Source organism: Epinephelus lanceolatus, chromosome 17 (assembly GCF_041903045.1).
Source record: "Epinephelus lanceolatus isolate andai-2023 chromosome 17, ASM4190304v1, whole genome shotgun sequence".
NCBI lineage: Eukaryota > Metazoa > Chordata > Actinopteri > Perciformes > Serranidae > Epinephelus > Epinephelus lanceolatus.
The window spans coordinates 37,892,832-37,914,994 of record NC_135750.1 but is presented as its reverse complement, the minus strand read 5'-3'; the positions used below and the strand labels follow the sequence as shown (position 1 = coordinate 37,914,994).

Sequence of the window (22,163 nt, the reverse complement as noted above, 5' to 3'; positions counted from 1 at the left end):
GAAGCATTTTGCTCGCTTTTTTTGCATTGCTAGGTGCCTTGCATTTCTTCACTCTAAGTGTTTGGAGTTTTTGCTGGAGTGCTCTGAGCTCCTCCAGTTGAAAAAACCTCAGCTCGAAGCTGAAAAACGTGAAAAGTTTATTGTTCTAACAAGAAGTTTTTCACGTTATAACAATATATTTTCACGTTTTAACAACATATTTTTCAGGTTAAAACATAATAACTTATATTTTAAGAACGTGAAAAGTTTGTAAGAACGTAAAAAATTTGTAAGAATGAAAAGTTTCACATTAAAACGTGATAATTTATATTGTTAGGACTGTAGGAGGAACAGCCTTTCTGAACTCTCCCAAAACCTAAATCAAAAGGGACAGGGGTGAGATGGGCCACTCTGAGGGTCAGATGTTTATTGCTTTGGCCGTTTCACCTCATACTTAAGGAACTCTTTCACCGTCATCCTGGCGTCAAGTGTGGTAAAGGTGTCAATTGGAAACCTTCCAGATCTGAAGTTGCTGATTAACATCCCATCCCTCCTTCTAGTTACACTCTTTATGCCTGAACCCGTTACGCTCTTAAACTCGGTTCCTGCATAACCCTTGCTTTTGTTACGATCAAAATTATTTTAAACTTTTAAGTTTTGCTCGACACATCGTTTTGTCTGTCCTGAGGTTTCTTTCTTTTTGTCTGTGCCTTCAGTAACATTATACCTGAAGCGATGAGGCCAGCCGATTGAAACATTTTTTCTACACGCTGATAATAACTTTGATAATAATATTGAACAGTTTTAACTGTTTTAAGGAGAAATTTGTTGATGTTTTTACAGCACTATAAAATAGATATTAGAGAGGGAATTATGATGTATCATATATATTAAAACGACTTTTTGCTTATTTTTTATAGATTTTTAGAATTTGTGCTCATTCAAAGGTGTCAGGATTTGTCCGAGTCTTTGTTTTTTTTTTCCTGTGTTTTTCTCTCCTCTTGTGTCATGTGTTTGTGTTGTCTTGTCCTCCCTGTCTGTCATCCCCAGGGCTGGGCAGGGCCACCAGTCTCCTGCTCTCACTCTCCTGCGCACCTGCAAAGCATCAGCCTGATTACTTCTCATCTCCACTTCACGGTCCAGCTTCACGTTTCACTCTGCCAGTTCGTTGTTTCAGCCTTAGTGGTAACGCTCTCGGCCTTGTTATTCTTTGCTCTGTGCTCCTGTGGTTTTTTGGCTCTTTGATTGGTTTTGGATTATGCTCGTTTGAGGATTGTGGGTTGGATACTGTCGCCTCAAACTAACTTGTATTTTGCTTCCTAGCCCTGCCACCTGCCTGCCCCCAGCCTTGCTTGCCCAGCCCCGTCATGTTGTCTTCCATCACCTGGGCTCCTTCATCTGCCCTGGATCCCCGTCGTTGTCTTTGTTTTTGTCACTTCACGGCACATTTTAGAGCGTGCACTTTTTTGTAAATAAAGCAATTTTTTCACTGATCTGCATTGAGGGTCCCGTCTCGTTCGTTCAGATATTTAAGTCCTGACAAAAGGTAGTGTAATGAAGGACTGAATGATTTAAAAACTGTTCATTTATTATTTAATAGTGTAGATTTCTGTGTTTCCCTGGAAGAAAGGAGGAATGAATAATGACAACAAACAAAAGAAACACCAAAATAAAAACATCGGTAACGGCTGTTGGTGAAATTATTGCTTTTAACATCGGTATCAGTATCAGCCCAGAATTTCAAAATCGTTGCATCCCCAGTTAAATTAGAAAGTTCAATTGTACATTTTATTATAATTTTACAATGTCATATATTTCTTATTGTTTATTCTTCTGAACAAGTTAATTTGCAGTTCTTTTTTGTTGATTGTTGATTTAGCCTATATGATTATTTTAATACATATACAACATGTTACTGAAAGCAAATCTGCACATATTTCTATCTTATTTTGTTATTGTTAACTAGGTTATTTGCATTTTGGTAATAAATGTGCACTACGGTGACTGCAGCAAACAAATTTTTTGGGGGGGGTGGGGGGGGTACTTGCCTAGGGCACCCAATGTGCTAGGTCCACCACTGAATGTAAGCTAGCTCTCAAGGCGACCAAAATGTGTTTATTGATGCCGTCCTCTGTCTCCATCAGTCACGTGACTCTCGCCTCACAGGTTGTAGCAATTCCTCAAGCGTCTCTCTGTATTTTTCACATCTCTATGTATTTTGCAACTCTTTGTATAGAAAATTATAAAACTTAGTTTAAAATTCTGAATGAAATTCAATCTGGATCAATCACTACCCTCAAACTCAGACCAATTTCATGGCCAGTCATATGTCTATAACTGTGATTCATTTTCCTGATGTGTGATCATCCAGGCTCTCAGTTCCTGCTCAGTCCCGCTTTTACTTCCATTTTGTTCTGTGATCAGCAACACATGTTTTCACTTACAGACCACATTTTTTTCCACTAGAAAGCTGGAGGGCAGTTCCTGACTGTGAGTCATCACTGGTGCCCACACTGCTCACACAGTCGAAGTTGCACACAAGAAGAGGGACTTCTCTTTTTAGTCTTACATGTATAAGGTCGATTTTATGTGTCGGACTCAACATATTTTTCCCAGTTTTTCCCGAGGTGTCATTGCACTGGATGTGGAAAATGGACTACAAAGGCTGAGTCATATGTCCCGCCTCAAGTCACTGCCACAGCGTGAGTTTGCATGACTACTTTACATTGTGACTCTTTGTTTTCAATCAGGAGGCTGGGTTTATTTTTTAAAAAACATAAGTCTCAGTATTTTTTCAACTGTCTCTGACTTCTTTTTTTAGAAACCCTATAAGTATGACTAAAGTGTGACACTTTCTGCGAATAAACTGAATATGTTCAGTAAAAACATTCATTACTCTTCAGACTACAGTAATATCAAAGCAGTGTGTTTGTCTGAAACAGAAAATTCTCTTGAACTCCAAGTTTCTTATTTATTTCCCTGTCCTTTCTCTCTCTACAGCCTGCCGTTGGTGTAAACCAAGCACAGCTCTTCAGTGTTATTCTCAGGACAGACCTAACCTCTCAACATGGCTGCTTATGCACTCGTCACAGAGAACTTTAAGTTTATGTCCCTCTTCTTCAAGAGCAAAGATGTGATGATCTTCAATGGTCTGATCGCCCTGGGCACTGTGGCTGGCCAGACTGCATACAGTGTTTTTGCCTTTGACTGTCCATGTTCTTCTGGTAGGAACTACTGTTACGGTCTGGCTGCTATTGGTGCTCCAGCACTGGCATTTTTCCTCATAGGAATAATGATGAACAAAAGCACCTGGGACCTGGTGTCTGAGTGTCGGCTCAGAAATTGCCGGAAGCTGTCGGGAGCTGCATCCTTTGCGTTGCTGGGAACCATCATTGGGCGAGCTGTGGTTGCTCCGCTAACATGGACAGTTCTTTCTTTGCTCCGGGGCAAGGCATACACATGTGCCCTCAGTGAGTTTCTTGACCCCAGAACGTTGGAGGGCTTCCCTTCAGATCAGGGATCAGAGGTAATGGCGAAATTCCCGTGTCAAGAAAGTGTTCCAAAAGAGCTGCAAGGCTTCTGGCCTGAAATTGAACGACGACTTAAATATGAATCTCAGGTAGTGGAGTACTTTATGTTTTGTCTTAATTTTATTCTTTGTGGAAACATTGTGGAAAGTAGGCTATGTTCATTTGCTTTTTATCACAAGTTAAGTGAGAGTATTGATAGCTATCCTGTAACTCTTTAAGTTTTCACGGGCCTCCATGCTGCTTTCTACTATTTACTAACCTGTTTTCTTGCCTGCCCGTGATGTCGAACTTTACACACACTGGTTTACTGGCAATGGGAAAGGAGTCTATGGCCTATTTTTAGTGGGTTTTTCCCTGTTAAAAAAACAACTTGCATACCAATGCTAATTTTGGAGGGAAAGTGGTATTTATTAAGTACAGAGCTTGAGTCAGGAGGCAGTTCCCGAACACTGAACGCAGGTGGAAACAGCTAGCCTGACTCTGTGCAAAATTCCAAAACACACCATTCAACACCTCTAAAGCTCACTGATTAACTCGTGTTTTCTTTGTTTAATCTGACCACAAACAGTAATATAAAAACAACTGTGGCTTTAGTAGGGCTTACATGCTGAAACCACTTCTTAAAGAATAATGGTGTATCCATCTGCCTTTTCCTTCTGTGCAGCCCCTCCATCTATAGATACAGTCGATATCTATGGGAACACCCACAGAACGTACCATCCTTTTACGCTGAGGGGCAAAACAAAGTATTCGCAGCCATGCTGAAGAGAGCTGTGTGGTTTTCTGCACACCAAATAAACTTTAAAATCCAGAGTTAAGTGGTATTTTTAACCAGGACCCAAATTTTCCCATGTTTTTGTGTCTAAGTGATGAATGACAACAACATTATTTGAAATTGGTCCAGTATTTAGCAAGCACAACGACCAGGCTGCGGCATAAACACTCAGGGCCTGTTGGCACCATCCATCTATGTCCACTTAAAGTTCCTGTTTTTGCCACTGACACTCAGATTGTTATTATAAATGTCTGACAAGATAATTGAAAGGATCCCTACAGAGATTTTTGTGAGAGTATCCTTTTTGTTGAGCCAGAAACGTACCCAAAATTGCTATTGCCACACCCACCAGACTCCATTTAAAGTAACAACAATTTTATCATGGTCAAACACACTTCATTCAAAGCCAACAGAAACAAAATATTCTCACAGAACCCATCTTGGTTTGTCTTTTCACTGTTATGACAATCACCAACCCTGGTATGGTTGAAATAAAACCTTAATTCACCCAGTTCAATGTGACAATATGCTGGTTCTGTACATGCTAAAAATGACTTTATGTGGTGGGTTTGGTGATGGCGATGGCTAGCTGTAAAATCAGTAAGTTGGTTGGTGCTCTGTACACTGTTTAATTGTATTCAACATGGCAGCTGGGTAACAAACTTTCTCATTTTAAAGCTAAACAGTCAGTAAAATATGTTTCTGAACATAGATAACTAGTAACAGAATCTTTATTCAAATTTGATCAGCACTGCCTAGTTTGGAAGTTTAACTGCAGTTAATGAGAAGTGATTGACATGACTGACACTGCGTTAGAGACTCCATGGCTCTGATTGGTTGTTTTCATTCACATGCAGTAAGGCCATTAGAGATGCTACAAGGAAATACAGTAGGCAGAGGAATATCCTTTTTCCCCCACAGCTGTCTCATTTAGTGTTGTTTAATATAATGACAGTTTTAACAAGTATGAAAAGGTTATTCTTTATCGAAGTTACCAACTACAGCTTTAATGTAATTGATTAATGGTGCTTTAAAGAGTCACAGTCGTGCTGGTGATATGTATCAGCTGCTCTGCTGTGGTTGAAGATATTTGCTAAAACAACACAAACACTTGTAAATCAGCACTTTTCATTGACAGATATAAAGATAGAACAGACAAAGGTATTAATTAATATGCAAACAGCAGACCCAAATGTAGCTGATCCAATGACTTAGAACTTACATAGAAAGTTCACTTCACGACTGTCTGGTCTTTTCAGCTGATTGGCTGGCTGCTGGTGGCAGGAATGTCTTTGGCGGTGTTCCTGATGCTGTGTGTGAAGCGCTGCTCCTCTCCTCTTGGCTACCTACAGGAGGACTACTGGTCTGAGTACCGCTCTAATGAAAAGACCCTCTTCCAACGCACGGCATCTGCCCATGCCCTCTTCCTGGCTGCAGAGAATGTTAAGAGCTTCTTTGGCTTTGTGGCACTGGAGAAGGAAGAGAAGGAGCAGCTGGCAGAGCATCAGAGCGCTGGTCCTATCTGCAGCACTAACTGGAACAGAGTGACTGGTGTCTACCTCTACAGGGAGAAGAATGGACTGCCTCTGTACAGCAGGCTCAACAAGTGGGCCACGTACAGCCTGGAGAATAACGTGGAGGCCATGGAGAAAGAGATGGACACATTCAACTGAAAGAATTATACTAGAGTGCAGTTAAGTGACTGACTGCAACCATAAAGTCATCGGTAAATTTCTGACAGGCTGCTTGTTGGATCATCAACCTCCTTCAGAAATTTCTGACAATTTTAGTAACTTTCTGAAACAGACAAGCTGAAAATCACGCACAATATTTCTATTACTTTACCTGTACTGTAAATGTGTTTGGACTGCTTCAATCCCTCAGTCCCAAAATAATGATTCTAGAGTTCCTTTGAATTATGGGGGAATAGGTCCCCTCAGTTGTGTTTTTAAAGTCTATTCTAGTATTCTTAATGAAATTGTATTGCTATTTTGAAACATTTGGTCAGCTGGTAGACAAATGGCTTTCACATGTATTCTTTATCTGGCATACAAGAATGGAAGCCAACTTTTAGTTGTTTCATAAATATGTAGAAAGCTTTTGACTGTATAAGCCATAAAATCTGGTATGGATGGTACAATTTGTAATGCCTTAAAAGCGCTTTAGCAAGCCCCAGTTGCATGTGTGCTGGTTATTGACTACAGACGGAATCCCAATGGTTGTTTTGCAACATCTCATGGGTAGAAAACCACTACATCATGGACATCAAATGAAATGGTTAGTTTTTAGCCCCCTAAAAAAAACATTAATATCAATTCAAGTGTGTGTTATATTTAGAATATTTTAACACTTTATCTTGTCAGCAGGCAGCCCTTTCCGACAGGGAACTGAGGCCGCTATCTCAAAGCCACTCCATGGACAAAAACAGTAATTTTAGAACATGGGAGTTGCTGGTCTCCGCTGCCTTGATCAGTTAGTGTGTAGGTATAGAGGTGAAAATATTCCAGATATAGTGTACACTTAAACAATTATTTTTTTTACCTGGCTAAAATACATTTTTTGCTGTGGCCCAGTCTTCAGTAGTGCATTGCTTAGCTTCTGTGCCAGTAGATTTAGTTTATCAAGGACACTAGCAAAGCAACACAATACATAAAATGATCACAGAGGAAATGTCAGACAGGTCAGATCACTGTGTTTAACTATATATCTTTAAAGGTAACAGTTACAGCTGAAAATTATAACAGAACTAAACAAGTTTGTCAATTTCACATATCTCTGCAATCCAAAACATTTGCCAGTTGATTATCCTGTAGTTTTAGTGTGACTTCACAGTGAAGCTGGAAGTTTTGTGTAAACCAAAATTGAAAAGATACAGTCTGATTAAGCATATCTACCATCCAGAGCACTAGAGGAACACACACACACACACACACACACACACACATTCAAGTAAGACACTACTGTGTTTTCATTTTATTACTTGTTATAATAGCCTACTGTAATTTCCTTTGATTATTTTATCTTAGACTACAGATAGATAGATAGATAGATAGATAGATAGATAGATAGATAAGGAGTTGTCCTTTGGGTGGCGCTATCAATCAGGACATACTCCTCCAAACCAATAGATGGCGGCAGTGAAAGCTGAGAGAGTAAATGGATGACTTAACGTGAGAAAAAAAGAAGAAGTGACGCGGGAAGTTTCCACTGCGCATGTGTGAAAGTCTGTAGTTTCGGGCGGGCTGATTCAAAATAAGATGGATTTAATATCTGCGCTGCAGTTTCTCAAGTTAAATGAAATCCCAAAAGGTAAAATTGCGTAAACGACTTTTTTTTCTCTATTTTATCTGCTCGCGATTGTTAAGTACGTTTGGATAAACACAGTCTCCCTGGCTGTTTGTCAAGCAAAGTTGACTGTTTACGTTAACGTTAGCAGTTTCCCGGGTTATGTGCTCTGTATTGGTGTACAGGAAAGACAGCGCTCCAAGCTCCGTTCATAAATTTTGCAAATTAGCCAGTGCCGCCTGCCTTGGAAGCAAAATGTAGTTAAAACGAAAGTTTAGACCTTATATCCGAATTGTTGCGAACCAGTGGTGATTTCGGCGAACTACTGTCTAACGAAGACTCGCTGTATTTTGGACACACAATGTTAACTTAGCTATTTTGTCAAAGTGAAGAGTAGAGGCTTGCTGCTAACTCTAAAGGTGTTTGAGCCATATTGTAACGTTTCCAGACTTTTTGATAAGGTAACGTCAAATTGATATGTTCATAAAAGGAGTTTGGCGCAAGGTTCTCCAAATAATATAACTCAGCAGTGTGGTTATTAGGCTAGGTGTAGGAACAGCTGCAGAAATAAATACATATACTGGATATTAACAATAAACAATACGAATATTTCATGAGCAGCAGCAGTTAAATATGCAGAATAGGTCAAATAAACCAAGCGTATAAAGACCAGCTGTGTTATCTATTGATAATTCCTTGTTTCAGTAATTTTTTTAAGTAAAGTAAATGCCCAAATTTAGCTGGTTCCAGCTTCACAGATGTAATTGTCCTATACTATAGTAAATAGTATGTCTTTGGGTTTCTGACTGATGTGTGGACAAAACATGAAATTAATATATGTATACATTAAATTCATATATATATATATATATATATATATATATGTATGTGTGTGTGTGTGTGTGTATGTATGTGTATATATATATATATATATATATATACACACAGTACAGGCCAAAAGTTTGGACACACCTTCTCATTCAATGCGTTTTCTTTATTTTCATGACTATTTACATTGTAGATTCTCACTGAAGGCATCAAAACTATGAATGAACACATGTGGAGTTATGTACTTAACAAAAAAAGGTGAAATAACAGAAAACATGTTTTATATTCTCGTTTCTTCAAAATAGCCACCCTTTGCTCTGATTACTGCTTTGCACACTCTTGGCATTCTCTCCATGAGCTTCAAGAGGTAGTCACCTGAAATGGTTTTCCAACAGTCTTGAAGGAGTTCCCAGAGGTGTTTAGCACTTGTTGGCCCCTTTGCCTTCACTCTGCGGTCCAGCTCACCCCAAACCATCTCGATCGGGTTCAGGTCCGGTGACTGTGGAGGCCAGGTCATCTGCCGCAGCACTCCATCACTCTCCTTCTTGGTCAAATAGCCCTTACACAGCCTGGAGGTGTGTTTGGGGTCATTGTCCTGTTGAAAAATAAATGATGGTCCAACTAAATGCAAACCGGATGGGATGGCATGTCGCTGCAGGATGCTGTGGTAGCCATGCTGGTTCAGTGTGCCTTCAATTTTGAATAAATCCCCAACAGTGTCACCAGCAAAACACCCCCACACCATCACACCTCCTCCTCCATGCTTCACAGTGGGAACCAGGCATGTGGAATCCATCCGTTCACCTTTTCTGCGTCTCACAAAGACACGGCGGTTGGAACCAAAGATCTCAAATTTGGACTCATCAGACCAAAGCACAGATTTCCACTGGTCTAATGTCCATTCCTTGTGTTTCTTGGCCCAAACAAATCTCTTCTGCTTGTTGCCTCTCCTTAGCAGTGGTTTCCTAGCAGCTATTTGACCATGAAGGCCTGATTGGCGCAGTCTCCTCTTAACAGTTGTTGTAGAGATGGGTCTGCTGCTAGAACTCTGTGTGGCATTCATCTGGTCTCTGATCTGAGCTGCTGTTAACTTGCCATTTCTGAGGCTGGTGACTTGGATGAACTTATCCTCAGAAGCAGAGGTGACTCTTGGTCTTCCTTTCCTGGGTCGGTCCTCATGTGTGCCAGTTTCATTGTAGCGCTTGATGGTTTTTGCAACTCCACTTGGGGACACATTTAAAGTTTTTGCAATTTTCCGGACTGACTGACCTTCATTTCTTAAAGTAATGATGGCCACTGGTTTTTCTTTAGTTAGCTGATTGGTTCTTGCCATAATATGAATTTTAACAGTTGTCCAATAGGGCTGTCGGCTGTGTATTAACCTGACTTCTGCACAACACAACTGATGGTCCCAACCCCATTGATAAAGCAAGAAATTCCACTAATTAACCCTGATAAGGCACACCTGTGAAGTGGAAACCATTTCAGGTGACTACCTCTTGAAGCTCATGGAGAGAATGCCAAGAGTGTGCAAAGCAGTAATCAGAGCAAAGGGTGGCTATTTTGAAGAAACTAGAATATAAAACATGTTTTCAGTTATTTCACCTTTTTTTGTTAAGTACATAACTCCACATGTGTTCATTCATAGTTGTGATGCCTTCAGTGAGAATCTACAATGTAAATAGTCATGAAAATAAAGAAAACGCATTGAATGAGAAGGTGTGTCCAAACTTTTGGCCTGTACTGTATATATATATATATATATATATATATATATATATATATATATATATATATATATATATATATATAATCATTAATGCCTATGAAACAGCACTTAGATTTCATTACCAGAGTGCTGACAGCAACTTGGCACAAACAACATTGTTCTGAGGAAAAATATTATGTCATAATATTGCTTTAAATTAAGATAAATACTTCCCTTTTTTTGTTTTTGTCTTACATTTAGTTTTTGCCCTTACCCATGTACCATCTTTTAGAATCACACAAAAAACAGAGTACTACTACTTTCAAAATACTGCCTGTTGTTGTACTGTATCACTTTAGGTAATGTGATAACTGTTGTGATTTCCAGCCTGGGTGGACGCAGTGTGGGACTTAGAGTTCACAGAGAGAAAACCACTGGATGACACCATAGAAGACGAACTCACAGTCAGTGGAGACAAGGCCTTCAGAACCCTGTACCAGTGTTTACTGACCCATGCTGCTGACCAACAAGAGTCTGCAGGCAGAGATGGATCTTCACAGGTAAAAGTTCTCTGCTCAGGGGAACACAAAAAGGATTATTAAGAAGGCAATACAGGCAGTTTTTTTAATTTGTTAAGTTGAAATCATGTACAACAAAAATAATAGTTTTTGCTCCCATTTTTCACAAGATTAAGTTGAATATCTAAGACTTTTTTGTGCACTCAATAGATCAATTTATTTCAAATTTTGGTTGCAAATTAGTTCAAATCTGTGTTAGTGAGCACTCCTCTTTTTCCAAGATAATCCATATACCTGACAGGTGTGGATAACATTACAATTACAGCACTAACATGTGCAGTTTGATCACACAACACAATGCCACAGAGTTTTAAGTTTGGAAGGAGCATGCCATTGGCATGCTGACTGCAGAAATGTCCACCAGAGCTGTTGCCTGTGAACTGAATGTTCATTTCACTACCATAAGCCATCTCTAATGTCATTTCCCTGAATTAGACAGCACATCCAACACCTCACAACTGCACAAGTAGGTTACGATGATGAAGTGCTGTCAGGTCAAGACCCTGGTGAGGATGAAGAACATGCAGATGAGCTTCTCTGAGATGGTTTCTGATGGTTTATGCAGAAATTCTTTGGTTGTGCAAACCAGTTGTTGCATCAGCTGTTCAGGTGGCTGGTCTCAGACCATGTGTAGGTGAAGTTGCTGGATATGGAGGTTCTGAGCTGGTGTGGCTACACGTGGTTTGTGGTTGTGTGGCTGGTTGAATGTACTGCCACATTAATGGAAACAGCATTGGAGACAGCTGGAGGTAGTAAAATAAACATTCAGTTCACAGGCAACCGCTCCAGTCGACGACAGTCAGCATGCAAGTGGCACACTCCCTCAAAATTTGTGACATTTGTAGCATGATGTTATGGATGGATTATCTTGGAAAAGGACAAGTGCTCAATTTGCAACAAAAAATAGATCTGTTAAGTGCATAAAAAAGTCTTAAATCTTTAACTTAAAAACTACAAAACAAGGAAGCCATACAAAGCCCCCACACACATAGCCAACATAAAAAAAAATTAAACTTGGACGTTGAAGGCATGCTGACCTGCAGGCCACACTTTGCCTCCTTGCATCCATTGATACTTGAGGTTCAGTGTGAACTGTCACAAAACATTCAGACTGTGGGCTGTAAAGCACTACATTCTAAAACTGTGAGAATGAAGCTGATTATTTAAATTGAGTACAGTCCTGTCTGTCTTGTGTTGAGTTTTTAGGTATTTGTATCGCATTAAGCTGCTTACCTCTCCTGCACAGGCTTTTGTTAGCTTTTAATTCATGTATTTGTGAGTATATTTAGTTGCAAGTGTGTCTAAGCTTGTTTTTCATAATAGTAATTTTAATGTGCCAACAAATAAATATACATTCTTTTTTTAAAAATATTTTCATTATGCACTGAAGAAAGCGGCTCCCTGAAATGTAGGTAATCTGTGTTCTTGATGCTAAAACTTCAGTCTGTCAGATATCTTTTTTCCCTGTCTGATAGCAGCAGTAAGCACTATCTTCTCCCATGTTGCACTGCAGAGTATCTGGGCGGTTCTTGGGGAGAATGGGGTGTCCATCAAGTCTCTGGTGGCCGTGCTGTCCTTCTTTGTCCTGGCGGCAAAAGCCAAGACAGCTAACATCCAGCAGAGGGTGAGAGGTCTGCATGCTGCCTCACTCTACCTGCTGCTGCTGGGAATCCCAGGTATGGAAATCTGAGAAATATACACCTGAGAAGGTCTGCATATAGATTTAGCGCAACCACAAAGTCAGAAAACTGTAGTGATAAGGTATCAACTTTTTTTTCCTTCTTGGCACTATTGAAACAGTAAGTATATATTATATAGATTTTGTTATTATACAGATATAGATTTCTGCCTGTGTGTGAATCAGTACCTATTGTATGGTTTATTAACAGGTGAGCTGTTAAAAATACGTTGAGTGTATTTTTGTCATCTATGACATATTCCTAGGAGTTTACCCTTAAAAGATAGTTCTGGTTCTTTACAATTTAGGTATTGTTTTTTTTTTTGTAGTGCTGGTTATCATTTCTGTTAGTAATGGTAACCTTGTCCTCATCAAGTTTATTACTGAGATTTATAGACAGTGTGACATCATTACAATAAAGTCTGACAAGTTGACAAGAGCAGTCAGATGCTCAGAACTAAACAGATTATCTGGATTATCAAAACCACTTAATTTAAAGGAGAACCTGAAAGAGAGCTCAACTGAAATGTTGGAAAACTGTGAGTGTGTTCAGCTACAGTAAGTACAAATTGAGGATTAGGTTTACAAGGAACAGTTTGGGCAATCATTTCACTGCTCGTCTTTGTTTTTCCTCAACTCCCTTATCTCATCAACTGATGGCTACAAAAAGGAGCGAGTGGCAATAAACCAGTGATTTCTTGAATTGCAATAGCATTGTTTAGATTATTGTTCACTAGCTTGCAGTCTTCTTTACTCTATTTGTTGACGCGTAGGGGTGTGCCATATTATTTCGTTCATGATAATACCGGTATAATTTTGAATATGACATGAAAAATTTATATTGTGATACTCGCAGTATTTCAACTTGTTGACATATTGACATCATACTGTTACGCACAGTAACAACAAGCATGGCTGAAAGCAAAATTATTACAGACTCCATGGTGGTTCCAAAAAGAGGAGCAGCTTCAGTAGTGTGGAATAAACTGTGGCGTCCTGAATGTTTTATGAACAGCCCTGGACCTCTTAGACTCTTTTAGCGACTTACCGCTCAGAGGGAACTCGTTCAGCGGCTCCTCTGGCAGCAGCACAGCGTCTCTCCCTCTCTTCTCTCGCCGTGTGCACGGGGAGTTATGTTGTCAAGTGATTTTGTCATAAACCTTTAGTAATACATACATATATATGATTGTGCCATAGTGATAGCATGACAGCCTGTCACAGGTTACAGCGTCATAATTGGAGGAGAAATGGCAGAGCATAAACAACCAGGGGAAAAATCCCCAAATCAGTCATTTAGGATTTTGCTAAAAGGGAAGGAAATCTCCTGTTGTTTTATATATATATAGATCCCAGGGTACGTTTTTGTATTTGGGAACTGTTTAAATGTGTAATGTGGCAGATTTTATTTTGTTGAACTATTGATGTTGTATACTGAATCTGAATCTCACTCTGAGTCACTGTTGTTGTTCACAAACTAAGAAATGAGAGATCAAGACATGCATTTGCACTCCTGTCCTTTTTCCTGCCTCGCCGCCCTCGGATTTAAATACATTTTCCCCCACTTGCTCTCTGCTTGTACATACATACCCGCTTCCATAGCAGCTCTTTTTCTCTGCTCCTATGGTAGCTTGACTTCTCTCCTCACCACTGATGTATAAAGAGAATTTAGTATTTTACTAAAAGAGAGGGACATCTCCTGTTGATTTTATATATATCTATATATATATATATATATATATATATATATATATATATATAGAGAGAGAGAGAGAGAGAGAGAGAGAGAGAGATCCCAGGCTACATTTTTGTATTTGAGAACTGTTTAAAGGTGTAATTTGTGGTAGACTTAGTTTTTGTACTATTAATATTGTATACAGAATCTGAATCTCACTCTGAGTTACTGTTGTTGTTTACAAACTAAAAAAATGAGAGATAATTTTTCTTTCTTTTTTTACTGAATATCTGAAGGCAAACTGTCGGGTTGACATGTAAAACTATATTACTTATTTTGTTGCAGTTCTCTGTACTTAAATTAATAATAACGTATTTTTACTAATTTGTCATATTGTCACTCAAGAATATCGTTATTGCAAAAATACCGTGAAATATCATGACATTATTTTGGGCCATATCACCCACCCCTATATTGCTGCATTTCTTGCCACATTACTGCCACCTGTAGATCAGTAGTGTAAAATCATTGGTAGTGAGGGTTTGAATCCTTTGGTTACTTACAATTCAGTCCGATTTTGGTGCTTGGGATAGAGTTGATTCTCAATTAAAAACAATTAACAACCCAAAAATCGATTCTCTTAGAAAGATGGTGTGGCAAATTATGGCATCAAAGCAGAGTAAAGTTTGTTTACGATTATTTATTCCATTCATTTGAGTAATTTGCCCATGTATGGACAGCTTTTCAATAATAATAATTATTATTATTATTATATATATTTCATTTTTATAGCTTTAAAAGATACTTGAAGGCCCTTTACACTACTAATAAAAACAAGAACAGAAACAGCGAGCTAATATTAGCAGCAAATGACTAGCCAGTAGCCAAACTGCTTGCTGCAAGGGCTGCAACTCTGACATAACTTACAGCTATGTAAACCACTACTGACGCAACACTGAACGGCACGCAGCAAACTGACGTTGCCGGACAGGAAAAATACTATTTTTCAGAATCAGTTTTTAGAAGTTGTGGATCATAGAAGATAAGATTTTTTTTCCCCACCACTAACTGGCACACATGTCCATCGCACCACTGTGTATGTGCGTCTTCTGACATATGCACAATACAAACCAAACAACCCCCTCATAAATAAACAGCCCCATAATGCTACCAGAGGTAAAAAAAAAAAAAAACAACTCCCCAGGGAACCTTTAAGTTCACAAGCTGTTCCCATTATGAATGACTCTGAGGCTCCCCACGCATACAGCAGTGCTTCAGCACAGCAAGTCAGAGAATCATTTACCTCATCTCATTATCTGTGTTCTTTCATCAAAGTGTTTCAACATATCTTTCTTGTGTTTTCTGTTTCTGTCTTATTGCATAAGATGGAATAAGTTTCTTTATTGATGATGCATAGTGTTTTTATTTCTTCCAGGGAGCATCGCCAACAAGGTTTTCCATGAGGTTTTGATGGACATATGTTCAGACTTGACCTCTCAATGCTGGCCTCAGGACTCTGGAAAAAAGCGCAAGAAGGATGGACTGAAGAGTTCTCAGGCAGAGGGCAAACGCTCCAAACCACAGCGGAAAGACACTGCAGAGGTCAGAAAGCACTCTAACCCACAGGGCAATTGTAAGATATGATCACTCAAAATTGAATACAGACACTGACTTCACTTGTAGTGCCACTTAGCAGGTTGAATTTTGTTGGTCCAAATTGATTGCCATGATGTCAGTTACCATGAACGTCTGCAAAAGACCAATTTTTGGAATATCCCTTTCTGTGAACTTTTTGACTGCATTGGTAATGCTTCTTTGAGGATAAAAAACACTGATGGATTAGTTATCAACAGCAGGTTTCTCGTCTCTATCAGGTCAGTGAAATGTTTTTCACTGCATCTGGTAAGGTTTTTTATGTTGTATCAGTGTTTCTAGTACATAGACTTGGCAGGCCAGCCAGGGCTGCCAAAGTATGTTTGGCAGTGCCTTTTAGCATTTTTATTTCTATTTTTTTATCCGTCCCAGAGAATGATGCCATTATTTGCAACCACTTAACCAGTGGACAGTCTCCCTTTGCTCTGCCCCTCCTGTACTTGTTTGTTCTACTATTGTGGCTGAAATGAAAAGCAAAAGTGCACCGAGGCACAAGCAGTACTTTCAGCGTCTGGTCTATTTTGTGCATGAGCGAATCTGCCAAAAAAATACATTGATAATTGGTTGTAAATGATAGAGAGGACATGTTATTTTGAGCTCAGCCATTTCCCACTGCACAAAAAAACCACTAACACCCGCTAACATCTGGCTTTTGTATTTAATGGGAAAGGTTACAATTAGCATTTGCTCTGAAGTAGTCATGGGTATTCATTGGCTCCAGCTCCAATTGGCAGCAATGGAAATACAACACCTGGGTGAACAAGCTGATTTTTAGCCCCTTTACCAGTGAGATGCAATGGCAGGCCACCACAAAATACTGTCTGTCTTCACCCAGGCAGCACTCAAGCAACTCTAACAGAGAGACTGAATAAGCAAGAAATTTGCCACGATTCGATTTGCCATCGTTTCACAAATGTCAATAATCGATTATGTAAACTGTGTAAACATGTGTTATGTATAGAGGAATAAGAAATCAAAAACAGTATATTAGAGGAGATGCAAAATCAGAGCACTGTAAATGCGCTGTGTAATAAATATTGATGTAAGACAAACAATGCACGCTGTATTTAGAAATGTGCTTTATGGCAAAATACATGGGGTATAGTTTTGGCTGACGGCACGGAGACACGCGCGGGCACACAGGTACACACATCCGCAAGTGTTGGAGATAAAGGCTTCCCAGCCAAACTGTGGTCCCAGCGCAGGTGTTTTTGAAGTGGTCTCCGCGCATGCGCAGCTCGCACTGCTAATGGTGCTCACAGTATGAATGGGTAGTGGACAAAAACATGAATGTAAACAGTAGTGTGTAGTAGTAGTATGTGGGGGAAAATGCAAAAACGGCGTCATGGCTGTCTGCACATGACCAAGATGAAAGCCTATGTGCAAGTTCAGAGAAGTAGGTCAAAGCAGTGAGGAGGAAAACGGATGATGACAGACAGACGGATGGAGGGACGGAGGTTTCTCCATTTAATAGTAGGATAGTAGGATGTTTGTTCATAACATGATGTTGACGGAACAAAAGAGGTGGAGCTCAACTGCAAAGTCAATGTAGCACCCGCACAGTCTACAGCAAAGATGAGCTAAAGTTATCTTGTACCAGTTTATCTTTGCAGAAGACAACGGTTGCAAGAATGTTGAAACTATATGTCTAAATAATTACATTTGCAAGGCGAACATGAATTATATTGTGAATACTTACTTACTCACCCAGAGACTAACATTAACGAGAGGAGCAGCGATAAACCGGCTGACCAACACACGCTGCAGCATTAACCAAATTGCAACACCTCGGTTGTAAGGAAAATAACACTCTGCTCAGTCTGTTTTACCTTAAAAACCCTGTGCCTGGCATGCCCAGTGTCTTGGGTTTCTTTGGCGCTAACAGAGAGGCTGCTCGCAGCTCCTCTGCTGGCATAACGTAAATAACAACACAGCAGCCCCCTCATGTTATTCTTATACATACAGGAGACTGTAATGTTCTTTCAAATTCATTCATTCATCAATGCAGTTAACTTTTTAAAATAAATAGGGTGCGAACCATATAAGATTTATTATTGAATAGAGCGTGAATTGCATACTGTTTCAGGGGAAATATTACAGCAGGCTTTGAAAACACTGGACCCTACGCAGGCTTGTGTATATCCCATATATATGTATATCCCTCAATGGACAAGCGTGAGCATCCGCAGATGGACGCAATCTGATTGGCACCCCTAGTTTAAAAGTGGGGATATGTAGGTAGGTTGAAGGGGAAAGGGACCTGGACAAGAGCCACACTGTATGCAAGTAAAATAATCTGTTTGTTTAATTATGGAACACCAAAAATAAAGTATGCTATATTTTAAAAGACAGAGAAAAATAAATCATGTGTTGAAATCAAACATTTTGATGCATTGTGATGCATCGATAATCGCTTTTGGAATCTTTACCATCTGAATCGTAATAGAATTGAATTGTGAGGTGCCTGGAGATTCCCACCCCTTGTTGTGTCTAAACAGATAGTGAGAAAGTTGAGCAAACACACATGTAACACAGATGGAGATGTACAAATTGATCTATTATCAAATACATTTTGGCTCAATAAATGTGTAATGTATGAGTGTACAGGATATCTGGAAATGGTAGAGCCTGTCGCTGTTATTGTCAGATGGAAGTGGATGAGGAAGAGGAGGAGGAAGAAGAGGTTCATTTCTCCGGCCAGGACTTGATGAAGATCAGAGATGCTGTGGTTCTCCTGATTCAAAGTCTCCTCAGACTCCTGCAGGCATTTCCACTCAAAGATAGACCACAAAGCGCCGGCAACTGCACAAAAGTAACTACTGATTCCATCATCACACCCGCTGCATACAACACTGCAGTGTGCTCATGTGTGGACAGTTAACCTGTTTGTTTTTTTCTCTGCAGATCTTCAGCAAGCTGCTTTACTTTGAGCCGGTCATTGGAGAGTTAACCTTTACTGCTCCACAGTGAGTTTTCTTACTTCTCTCTCCGTCTTGTTAAAGAGTGTATCCAGGACTTGAAAGAGCTGACACTTGTGTTATTTCTGTACAGAGATATCACCGAGCTGAGGAGTGTTCCTGAGATGGCTTTCTTTGGCCTGAAGCTGCTCTGCTTGCCAAAACATGGAGACCAGAAAGAAGTAAGACCCAAAAATCATGGATTATGGCAGACCAATAGTATGCACACTTGTTATCTCACTGAAAGGCAGCAGAGATTCTAATTGTTTGTTCTGGTTTTGTCAGTGTGGCTGGAATCTGCCTCCCCCTTTTTGTAGTGACACATAGAGACCACACATTCTCCCAAAAGACTTGGACATAGCTTGAAGCTAAAGATAGAAAAATGTCAGAGTAGAACAGACCCCTTTTCAGTAAGGAGTCTACTGACATTAGGCCTCCCATGCCTGTCCACAAATAATGTCCCAGGAACTCAGGGTTATTTACAGATCTTACTGTCAACGGTTTTGAGGGAGACAGTTTCTTTACTGTCAGAGTAATTCTTTCAAGCAAAATATTAGATATCTTCACCTCCACTGTACTGAGGAACAGCCAAAATCTCAAGTAGAAAGCGAAAAAAAAACAAAACTATCTGCCTGCCTAGACAATAGTAAGCAGGTTTCCCAACCAGACGGACCACAACGTAAATCATGATCACGCTTCACATGAAAATAGGATGAACATAAAGACACAAACAAGGCAATGCAATATAGAAGGGCATTTAAAAAACAGTTTAACTGCTTCAACAATTTTCATCTAAAAGTGGTGGTGATTTGAGATTTATTAATCAAAATTTCACTTAGTATTTCTTCTTGTGTCACTTTTTAGGCCTTCACATGTCATTAACAATCAGAGTCTATAATTCCCAACAGGCACAGACTCACCAACAGACATTGATTAATGGAAACTGAAAGCATCTTTTAAATTACCCCTGAGCGTCTACTCAAGAATTAACCTCACTGCGGGTATTGTCTGTGCCACAGCTGCCCAAGAATCTATCACCCAGTTGTGGCACTGTGCATCAAATAGAAATCACCACAGTCTTCTTCCATCAAATCCATCACCCACTAATCATAGCAAAATGATGAATCTTAAAAAAAAATCATAAAATGAAATAAATCATAAAGTCATAAAATCATGAAATAAAATCATAGAATTGTAAAACCATAAATCATAAAGTCAAGTAAGATACAACACCTTAAAAAATTTGCAGCAGTGTTCAGCACAAAAAGAAAGAGTTTCAGACCTGTATCAGGAAAGTCAGAGCTAGTTAAAGGCTAAAGTGAACAGATACATTTTTAGCTTTCTTTTAAAAATATTTAGCGAGCTGGCTTCCCTGATATCTATTGGTAGCGTTTTCCGTAGCTTTGGGGCACAATTGACAAAGGCTGCATTCCTGATCTTCTTCCGGCTGTTGCTGGGAACCTCCAATAAACCAGCAGCAGATGATCACAGCGTTCATGGAGGATAATAGTTAACAAGGGATTTAGCAATGTAGCTTGGGCCTAGCCCATGTATGGCTTTGTATACAGGGAGGAGGAGCTTAAAATCAATTCTAAATGCAACAGGAAGCCAGTGCAGAGCAGCTAAGACTGGCCTGATGTGCTCTCTGTTCTTGGTTCTGGTTCATAGATGAGCTGTGAGTGAGTTTTGAGTAAGCTGAAGTCTTTCAGCTGTGTTTTTCAAGTGTATTATAGTAGTTGAGTCGGCTTGGAATAAAGGCATGAATCAATTTCTCTGCATATTTTTCATTTAGAAATGGCCATACCTTAGCTCTGTTTCTGAGGTGGGAAAATTATGTTTTCGTCACCTTGTTAATGTGGGACCTGAAGCTGAGATCTGAATCTAGGATCACACCAAGACTCGTAACTTTAGATTTAATCCAGGGAGTTAAATTCTCTAGATTTTTAAGCAGCATTTCTCTTTTTGTTTTAGGGCCGACAAGCAGGACTGGGTTTGAACAATTATTGCTCATCCATTTACACATTGCCAAAAGGCAGGTAGTAATGGAGTTTATGGCTGCAGCACTGTTTGGCTCAGCAGAGATATACATTTGCATGCTATCCGCGTAACTATGAAAACATACATTGTGTTCTGTAATGATGTCACCAAGTAGCAGTACAATGAGAATAGTAATATAGTTAAGTTAGTTCTTAATGCCCTGACAGAGGGACATTTCTAACCGTACCTGATGTTGTTGTCCAGTCCCTGCGGAGGGTTTTCCACCAGCTTCTCTACGTGATCCTGATGATGAACAAAGGCAACAGAGGGAAGCCCTCACTCCTTGTACCCAGCCAGACTGTCCTTTCCACCCGCGACCGGGCCATCCATTTTGTTTGGTAAACAACTGTAGAATTACTTGTCTAAATCTTGATATGGTGCACAACAAATTTGTTGAGACTTTTTGAACCAAGTGAAAAAGTAAAACATTTTTAGTTGGTCCATAGTTTTTTAAATAATGTAGAGCATTAGCATAGCATCTTACGGAAGCGTATTGCATTCACTTGACAAATAAAAAAAGCCCTGTTTTTCTGAGTAATTTTTTCTGTTTTTTGGAGTAATTTATTTATTTTTCTGTTTTTCTGAGTAATTTTTTCCCTGTTTTTCTGAACAAGGAGACGAGATACTTCAAAATCTCGCAAGAAGCTCCCACCTGGCACCTCCTGCTCATGGATGTATTTTGCATCCGTGCTCCTGCTCCTAGACTGCATCCTTCTAGTGTAGGCCTATTGCTCAATGTAACAGGTTAGGTTAGAAAACAGGTTGTAACAATGTTAGCTGACAAACGTGTATGGGCATGATTTTAGTTGTCAGCTAGCGTTGTTACAACCTGTTACCAACCTAACCTGTTACATTGAGCAATAGGCCTACACTAGAAGGATGCAATCTAGGAGCAGGAGCACGGATGCAAAGTACACCCATGAGCAGGAGTCACCATGGATGCAGGGGTCACTTGCAGGTGCCAGGTGGGAGCTTCTCGGAGATTTTGAAGTATCTCGTCTCCTCGTTCAGGAAAAAAAAAAACTACCACGAAAACAGAAAAAAATTACCACGAAAAACAGAAAATATTACTCAGAAAAACAGGGAAAAAAATTACTCAGAAAAACAGGGCTTTTTTTTATTTGTCAAGTGAATGCAATACGCTTCCATATCATCTCCACCAGACTCCAATAAATGCAAGACTGTACTTGTCTGGCAATTTCATCATGAGAAGCTTCATATGTGATTGGCAGAAAATCATTAGCCTTTTTCCTGAATATTGGATCGTGATCAGTACATCTATAGCTACAAGAGATTCAGTGTGGTTCAATACTGACTTTAGAATGTGAAGCATAACATTAGGGATATGGCAGTCAAGTTGCTCTGCCCCCCATCCTGATCTGAGTCCTTGTGTCCTGAGATACATTGCGGATCTCTTGATACTGAGTCTGATCCAATACTTTTAAATTTTAATGTTATATGTGTCTTGCATAATAAAATATCA

The 22,163-nt window shown here is 39.6% G+C and overlaps 2 protein-coding genes across 3 annotated transcripts in view; both read left to right on the top strand.

The window, feature by feature from the left end:
• The first annotated feature begins 2,456 nt into the window (after nt 1-2,456).
• LOC117248137 (calcium homeostasis modulator protein 2-like) lies at nt 2,457-6,459 on the top strand. 2 transcript variants are annotated; one of them, XM_033612879.2, is made up of 3 exons: nt 2,457-2,681; nt 2,980-3,505; nt 5,544-6,459. In XM_033612879.2, the coding sequence occupies exons 2-3, from the start codon at nt 3,047-3,049 to the stop codon at nt 5,955-5,957; spliced, it is 873 nt and encodes a 290-aa protein (XP_033468770.2). In that variant the 5' UTR covers nt 2,457-2,681; nt 2,980-3,046; the 3' UTR covers nt 5,958-6,459. The 2 variants fall into 2 exon arrangements, with proteins under 2 accessions (XP_033468770.2, XP_033468768.2); XM_033612877.2 differs by having other exon boundaries at nt 2,458-2,681; nt 2,980-3,598.
• Nucleotides 6,460-7,480: 1,021 nt separating this feature from the next.
• The window catches only part of ncapd3 (non-SMC condensin II complex, subunit D3), a 48,865-nt gene continuing 34,182 nt past the window's right edge, over nt 7,481-22,163 (top strand). The window contains exons 1-8 of the mRNA XM_033612450.2: nt 7,481-7,593; nt 10,493-10,665; nt 12,197-12,359; nt 15,469-15,635; nt 18,334-18,498; nt 18,591-18,652; nt 18,738-18,825; nt 20,885-21,018. Of these exons, the coding sequence (XP_033468341.2) occupies nt 7,542-7,593; nt 10,493-10,665; nt 12,197-12,359; nt 15,469-15,635; nt 18,334-18,498; nt 18,591-18,652; nt 18,738-18,825; nt 20,885-21,018 (1,004 nt within the window). The 5' untranslated portion in view covers nt 7,481-7,541. The remainder of the gene's footprint in view (nt 7,594-10,492; nt 10,666-12,196; nt 12,360-15,468; nt 15,636-18,333; nt 18,499-18,590; nt 18,653-18,737; nt 18,826-20,884; nt 21,019-22,163) is intronic.